Raw genomic sequence first — 8544 nt, 5'->3', positions numbered from 1 at the left:
ATTTTTTTCAGTAAAAACGTTGAAAAGAAATTAGATTACCAGTTTATGTTAACCAAAAACATTGACAATTGCGCTACGAAACTGTGGAAGTTGGACAGGGAGATTACCGTTTGATGTCTCAACAGTGCAATTTCCATTAGGATGGCGCTGGCAGATGTGAGAGCATAGTTTTTACTGTAGAGGTTGCGAAGGGTGTTAACAGGGCGACCACATGTGGTGGGAAGGGTGACAATTAAGTCATTGAATTGATTTGTTCGACTGGGAATTCATTTATTAAAACAACAAAAAGATAGACTACAAGAACAAAAAGATAATTATGAGACGACCAGAAGTTTTTGGTATGTCACGAAGTACCGTTAAATGATAAATATTTTATTGCTTGTTGATTTTTCTTAGTAAAAACGTTGAAAAGAAATTAGATTACCAGTTTATGTTAACCAAAAATGTAGGATACATATCACATATAAGACTTATATATATATATATATATAATCAAATTAAGATTATGTTAAAAGTATGTGATGATGACATAATGAAGTGAAGCTATTGTCGTCAAATTTTTAACTATTCTTTCTTAAAACTAGTTCGGGATGCACTACTGAAAGATTACTTGAGACACTTGGATTAATAATCGTGAAGCGTGTGGGTTAATATTTTAATATTCTTTTAGACAACATGTAGTAAAATGAAACACTTGGGTGGTGTTTAATATCCGCCTACAAATCCCAGGTCAAATGATCTGACGTGGCATTCTTATACTATTAATTATATGTATATTTCCAGCTATGTATACATCTTCTTTCATTTTCCTCTATGGCTCTCTCTCTATATATAGAGCTTCTCAAACTCTACACTCAATCCAAATATTTCACACTTGAAATTTCCTCCTCCTCCTTCATTTTCACAAACACATACCTTTTCTCACAAAAACACACACACACACAAATCAATTAAAATGTTGTCTTCAAAGGCCACATGTAACTCACATGGTCAAGATTCATCCTATTTCCTTGGATGGGAGGAATATGAGAAGAATCCTTATGACCCGATTACCAATCCTAATGGTATTATACAAATGGGCCTAGCCGAGAATCAGCTCTCCTTCGACCTTCTTGAATCATGGCTCAACAAGAATCCTAACTCGGCTGGTTTCACTACCCAGAATCATTCCATTTTTAAAGAACTTGCTCTTTTCCAAGATTACCATGGTCTTCCTGCTTTCAAAAAAGTAAGTTATATGCATGGCTAGTAATTTCCAATCAATATTTTTATATATCAGCCTGGTCCACATTTAGTACATCTCTTATATATACTATATATATTTGATACTATATATCAAGTATTAACTCTTATATATGTGTTTTTATTTTACAGGCATTAGCCGAGTTCATGTCGGAGATTAGAGAAAACAAAGTAATTTTCGATCCAAACAACCTCGTACTGACTGCCGGAGCAACCTCAGCCAATGAAACTCTAATGTTTTGCCTAGCAGACCCTGGGGATGCTTTCCTCCTTCCCACACCCTATTATCCGGGGTTCGATAGAGACCTCAAGTGGCGAACCGGTGCTGAGATAGTACCGATTCATTGCTCGAGCTCAAATGGTTTTCGAATCACCGAAGCAGCCCTAGAAGATGCATACCAACAAGCACAAAAACAAAACCTTAAAGTGAAAGGTGTTTTAGTCACAAACCCTTCAAATCCATTAGGAACCTCACTAAGCATCCATGAACTCGAACTTCTCGTTAACTTTATATCCTCAAAAACCATCCATCTCATTAGTGATGAAATCTATTCTGGCACGGTTTTTAGCTCTCCCGGATTCGTTAGCATTATGGAGGTCTTAAAGAACAAGAGTCTAATGAATACGGATATCGGGAAGAGGGTTCACATTGTTTATAGTCTCTCAAAAGATCTCGGGCTACCAGGCTTTCGAATTGGGGCTATTTACTCCAATGATAACCTTGTGGTCTCAGCTGCGACAAAAATGTCGAGTTTTGGATTAATATCATCCCAAACTCAACACTTACTATCAGAAATCCTCTCTGATAAAAACTTCACAAGAAACTATCTAACGGAGAATCGTAAAAGACTAAAACATAGACATGAAATCCTCGAAAAGGCCTTACTAAAAACCGGGATTAGATGTCTAAAGAGTAATGCCGGTTTATTTAGTTGGGTTGATATGAGAGGTCTTTTGAGTTCACAAACTTTTGAAGGTGAAATGGAGCTATGGAAGAAGATTGTGTATGATGTCGGGCTCAACATATCGCCCGGTTCATCGTGCCATTGTAGCGAACCGGGTTGGTTTAGGGTTTGCTTTGCCAACATGTCCAAAGAAACCTTATTGCTGGCCATGCAACGTTTGCATTCGTTTGTAGACTCAATAATGGCCAAGAAAAACAATCACATTCGCAGCGGCCGGTTGATAAATGGAAATAATCCAAGAAAAACAAAGTCACTCCCCAAGTGGGTTTTTTCGCTGTCTTTTCCAACCACAAGGTCGGGGAAGAACAGTAGTAGGTAATCTAGCTAGAGAGACGATCGATCGATTCAAGACTAGAAGAAACTAAGCGTGTGCGCGCATCCATTTGTAATTGGATTTTTTTACTTATGAGGGGTTATTTCATGAGTTTCTTGATTTTTTTTTTTCCTTATGAGGGGTTATTTCATGTGCAGAGAATTGCATTTAACGTACGTTTATGCATTTATCAACTGTCAAATTTGCTTCTTTATTTTACATACCCTTTCATGGGATGTTGTTAATTATAAAACAAAGCATTAATCGCTAATGATCGATGTATAAATAAAGAGAAGAGGAAGTTATTATATAACTTAATTTGTTTAAATACAAATGATGCACGTAATTGTTAGCTAATTAATTGGAGATATTAAGAAACTAGTTAACTAACTTTGGGAAAATATAATCTGTTGAAGTGTTGTTACCCTCACAAATGAACTCCTAATCCTAACCATAGAAAATAAGATTAACTTCCAATTTTAACCATCCAAATTACAAAAAAAATTTTAAAAGTAAAATTAAAAGTCAAAATTTCCAAATTTAGTTTGATTCTTACTAGCAAAACTCAAGTCATAACTGTGGCTTTTGAAAAGATTTGTTACATTTATTTTTGTTTCCTTTACTAAGTTATTTTTATGAATATTTTAGTTATTATTATTATTATTATTATTATTATTATTATTATTATTAATAATTATTATTAATGTGTTTATTGTTGTATGTAAATATTTGTGTAACATATTTGGTAAGTCAATTATATATAAGTATTATTAATACTCATAAAAAAATAACTTAATAAAGAAAACAAAAATAAATGTAACAAATTTTTTCAAAAGCCACAATTATGACTTGAGTTTTGTAGCAAGAACATAAAAAACACCAAATAAAAATCATTATGAGATAATCAATCTTAATTTGGAAATTTTGACTTTTAATTTTATTACCGGTAAAGTTGAAATAAAAAAAAAAAAATCAAATCAACTCCTAATCCTAAACATTGAAAATAAAATTAACTTCCAATCTTGTTCATCCAAATTAACTGTCAACCTTTAAAAGTTAAATTTTCGAAATTTAGATCGATTTTCTCATAATGAATTCTATTTGGTGCTTTTTATGTTCTTGATGGCTTAGTGTTTTTGGAAAAATTTGTTACATTTATTTTTGTTTTCTTTATTAAATTAGATTTTTATGAGTATAATTATTATTATTATTATTATTATTAATTATTAATGTGTTTATTGTTATATATAAATATTTGTGTAACATATATAGTAAGTCAATTATACTTATTGTCAATATAAATTATAAATTATTTAAGTTTTATATGTAAAATTCTTTAAACATAAATATAAAATTAAAAATAGATGTTGAAATGTTGGTTTGTACATATGATAAAGCTAATTTGAATAAACTTAATTGTTTTAACTTAATAACCTAGACTTAAGATCGTGCAATGCGATGGTGGTGGGGCTAGTGATGGTAGAGGTGGTGGGGGTGACGGTGGTGGGGGTGACAGTGAGGACGACAGTGAGAACGGTAATTGGGGCGACGATGTTGGTGAATGCAAGAGTAGTTGATGTTAAAGGTGATATAGTATTGTAGTTATTTTAAGTGTTGGGGGATCTATACTGTAAATTATTTCATTAAGGGTATTTTAGATATATTAGATGGAGATGTTTAAATTAATGAATAAAGGAGAATGACACTTTTGGTTTTTTTGAAGTAGAATTTTCAAGGGAAAAAAATGGTGGTTTGTTTTTTTCGATAGTACTAGATTATATCCAGCGTAATACGTGGTTAAACTTATATAACTAATAAAATAATGATATTTTATGGTATATTCTATTGACAAATTGTACATAAAAAGTATTGAAAAACAATAATGCTACATTTTTTTACATATAATTTAATGAGTGAAAATATATGTAAAAACAATAATTGCATGATATATATATATATATATATATATATATAAACAAAGGGAACAATGATTCTACTGATCAATTATCCAAATACCTAATCTTCATATTATATTTATATAATTTTAATTTAACAACATCAAATAAAATATGTTAAAAAACAGTGATGTTATTATTTTTATAATTATAGACACTATATACAAATCAAAAATATCTTATATTTAAATATCATAAGATATTAACGATGTAAAATTAAATACTTATAGCTATAACTGATATTTAGTACATTTTATGATAAAACATTTATATAAATCATAATTTGATGACAAAAATTTAAAAAAAAAAACAAAAAAAGTGATGTTAAGAAATAATACAAAGTTTAGAATTACTTTGCACACATACACATATATATCTATACTTCATTAATAAGCAAACTAATCCACCCATTTTAATACATCTACCTTTAAAATGTCTTTTATGTCCTCCTAATTTACATTATCCTATTTTTTCTCCATCACGCTCATTACACATACATACGTTCATCCGATTTCCGATTTTCTCTCCCTCCCCCCTTCTCTGATTTTCTCTCCCCATAAACACCATCCACCACCGCCCCAAAAACTACCATCAAACCACCATCCACTGCCGCCGGCTTATTTTTTTCTTTTTTATCGCCACCGCCCCACAAACCACCGGCGTTTTTTTCTTATTCTCCGCTGCATTGCGCGGGTACAACGCTAGTATATATATACACACACATATATTAAATTAATTACTTCCAATAATTATAGAATGTAGGAAATCACTTTCCATAACTAATGATCATATTTAAATTAATGTATTTGAAATTAAATCTAAAAAAGTTATAAAAGATATATGACATCAACATATTGATTTGATGGTTTTAAATATAAGTTGAGTTTCATTTTAGGGTCTAAACTTGTCCATTATGAAATTAAGGTTCTTCTTTTATATATATGAGCATGGTACTCGCATAATGCGGCGGCGGTAGTGGGCACGACGGTCTAGTATTGTCGGTGACGATATTATTTCTGGTGGAGGCGGTGTCAAGTCTCAAATGGTGTAGATTGATGTAAAGGTGATAGTGAAATATTTAAAAAATAAGGCTTAAATTGTTAGTTATTAAAATAAATATCAAAGGCAATTTTGGTAATTTAAAGACATAAATTAATAAAAATAAAAAGTGTCATTTTGCTTTATAAAGGAGTGGAGATTTGGAGATAGAGGGGACCCTTATTTTGAAAACTAATTTTTTTGTAAGAACCTTGAGAACTTTTAATTTATGTATTGGTCGATTTCAGGTTAAATTTCAGGCCGGGTCGAGTATCGATATAATGAATACGCATATCAAACTCGAAGTGTTAAGAGTTGTTTTAACATTATCTTCGATTTCATACTAAACTTTATCTTGATATATTATAAGACGTATAATTTAATGTAGTGTGATACATATATAAGTTAAGCTATTAACCCGGTCACCGACCAAGTATTAAGCTTGTTATATATGTTGGTCAATTCAGATCATGACATATCTAATACTATCTTATAAAGCATTTTTCCATTTTTTCAAATCTCAATTAAGTAATTCAATTACCTAAATTACCTTTCTTATCTATTCATTAATTTAAGAGAAAATGTCACAAATGGTCCCTCTGGTTTGTCATATTCGCATTTTGTCCCCTGTGTTTTTTTTCCGTTGCAAATGGTCCTTTGAGTTTTAATTTTCGTTGCCAGAAGTCCCTAACACTAACTTCTGTTAATTTTAGCCGTTAAATCCGCCATATGCATTTCATGTGAGGGTATAATCGTCCTTTTAACAACCTTAGGGACTATTTGTGATAATATTTATTTAATTTATACTCTGCATCAATATATATATATATATATAATATATACACACATGTATTTATCAATATCTCCATCAAATTTCTATCTTTTCTTACCAGATAATTAAACCCCCCCAAAAAAAAACAAGGACGATTATACCCTCACATATATATATATATATATATATATATATATATATATATTGATGCAAAGTATAAATTAAATAAATATTATCACAAATAGTCCCTAAGGTTGTTAAAAGGACGATGATACCCTCACATGAAATGCACATGGTGGATTTAACGGCCAAAATTAACAGAAGTTAGTGTCAGGGACTTCTGTCAACGAAAATGAAAACTCAAGGGATCATTTGCAACCGAAAAAAAGCATAAGGGGCAAAATGCGAATTTGACAAACCAGAGGGACTATTTGTAACATTTTCTCTTAATTTAAACATCTCTACCTAATATACCTATAATACCTTTAAATCTCAACTATTTATTTTTCCCTCTCCTCAAATCTCAACCACTCATTTTTTTCTCTATTCTCCATAAATCATTTTATTCCTCTAATTCATTCAACATCTTTTATCTCAAAAACTGTAAATCGATAAATTATAAAAATAGTATGGGTGTTCTTAAAATTTTATGCTAATTCATTAGAGATGTGATATTCGATATACTTTTGACTAATTTTTAAATCCGAAGACAGAGCCCTAACGGTTAAGGCATTTTGGCTATCATGCTTTATGACTTGACCTATATATCATCGTCACCTTCTCACCGCCGCACACACGGACACTATCCCTCGTATTATATAAATTAAATTGAATTTGTTGGGAAGTATATGCTTATGCGGCTAACAGACTACGTGGAATTCTACCAGCACCTGTCAAACATTTTATTTTTTTACTTTAACGGTATTTTAGGTCTTGTGCTTAATTATTTAGCACGGATAGCATATATATTAATATATATATATTCTATGTACGTGGTAGTCAAAATGTTGTTGCGGTTCTCTAATGATCATTCTAGATTTCGATCTTACATAAAAAAAAACACTGAATGTTCGATCAACAAATCGTTTATGGTCAATTCTTAAACGAACGAATAACATTACAGCCATACCAACATGGTCCTATCCATTCTCTTTTTTTTTTCGGTGTACGTGATAGGCCGTGTGGTGACTTCAGCGTGACCGCCACGCCCATGAAATTAAGGTCGTTCCACGCTTCCACAATCTTATTTAGTTCCTCGTATTATTTAAATTCAAGATGGATCTTATTTGAAAAGTAATTTATCGTGGATAGGTAAGGTTCGATCTTATATCCGCCAGTTGTACTATTTTCATCACTTAGAGTAAAAGAAATAGTTACGATTTACGAGTATACTATATATATAATCTTATTATTATCAAAGGGAACGTTTGACTTACTTACTTGAACAATGACAAAGATATTTCACCAAAAATTCTTACCGAGCACCTATGTTTGTGTACGTGGTCAACTTATTCCTAATTGAAAATTAATGACCAAAATGGATGAAATGTATTATTATATTACAATTATTTAACTATTATTATTATTATTTTGATATTTATGAAGACAATTTGTAAACCATTGTCAACGAACCAAATTAATTAAGTGTACAAATTTATTACGGAGTAAATGACAAAACAGGAAAAGTCAACAAACTTTGCATGAAAAAGTCAACGAATTCGGATCTACCTTTTGCTTCCGAAGGAAGGCAATGACTCGTGTTTTTCTTACTTGCTCTCCCGACAACAAAGCATAAAGTTTTTGACCTAAACAATGGTCAATTTTCATTTGGTCAAACTTATGAACCATACGCTAGCTTTAAATCCTTAATTTTCTAAATGCAGATATATATGAAGATTATGTACAATAACAGATTAGATATTGGTAACAGTCACTCTCACAAGATACAATGCGTACGTCTCACAAGATACAATGCGTATATCTCACAGAATTTAATGTGTATGTCTAATAAAATAATTGGGTATATGTATATACAAAGACGGTACTAGAAAGCAATTTAAGAAATGAAAAAATTAAAAACTTCTTGCAAAACAAACCCAAAAGAAGACAAAATCTAAAAATATACAGTAAACAAATCTTTTACTCGAGATGATGAAGAATACCTTATGTGAACACAAAAAAGGAGAATATATAACTTGTCATATATGGGTCATTAGTTTGCAGTCAAAGAAGTCAAATTTGACAAGATAAGTGATGAAT

At 31.0% G+C, this 8544-nt stretch overlaps 1 protein-coding gene across 1 annotated transcript; it reads left to right on the top strand.

Moving 5' to 3' along the window:
- Nucleotides 1–856: 856 nt before the first annotated feature.
- Nucleotides 857–2714, top strand: LOC122603513 (1-aminocyclopropane-1-carboxylate synthase 3-like). The gene is made up of 2 exons (XM_043776237.1): nucleotides 857–1228; nucleotides 1375–2714. Exons 1-2 carry the CDS (start codon nucleotides 956–958, stop codon nucleotides 2524–2526), a joined length of 1425 nt encoding a protein of 474 aa, XP_043632172.1. The 5' UTR covers nucleotides 857–955; the 3' UTR covers nucleotides 2527–2714.
- The last annotated feature ends 5830 nt before the right edge of the window (nucleotides 2715–8544 follow it).

This window comes from Erigeron canadensis, chromosome 6, assembly GCF_010389155.1.
Source record: "Erigeron canadensis isolate Cc75 chromosome 6, C_canadensis_v1, whole genome shotgun sequence".
Lineage (NCBI taxonomy): Eukaryota > Viridiplantae > Streptophyta > Magnoliopsida > Asterales > Asteraceae > Erigeron > Erigeron canadensis.
The sequence above is the reverse complement of the archived record's forward strand: the minus strand, read 5'-3'. Positions and strand labels throughout refer to the sequence as shown.

What these genes read in the sequence shown, in the direction of transcription:
- LOC122603513 (XM_043776237.1), top strand. Translation starts at nt 956, where the DNA reads ATGTTGTCTTCAAAGGCCACATGTAACTCACATGGTCAAGATTCATCC. An exon ending in GTCTTCCTGCTTTCAAAAAA is followed by an intron (nt 1,229 to 1,374) that starts GTAAGTTATATG and finishes TTTATTTTACAG; the next exon opens with GCATTAGCCGAGTTCATGTC.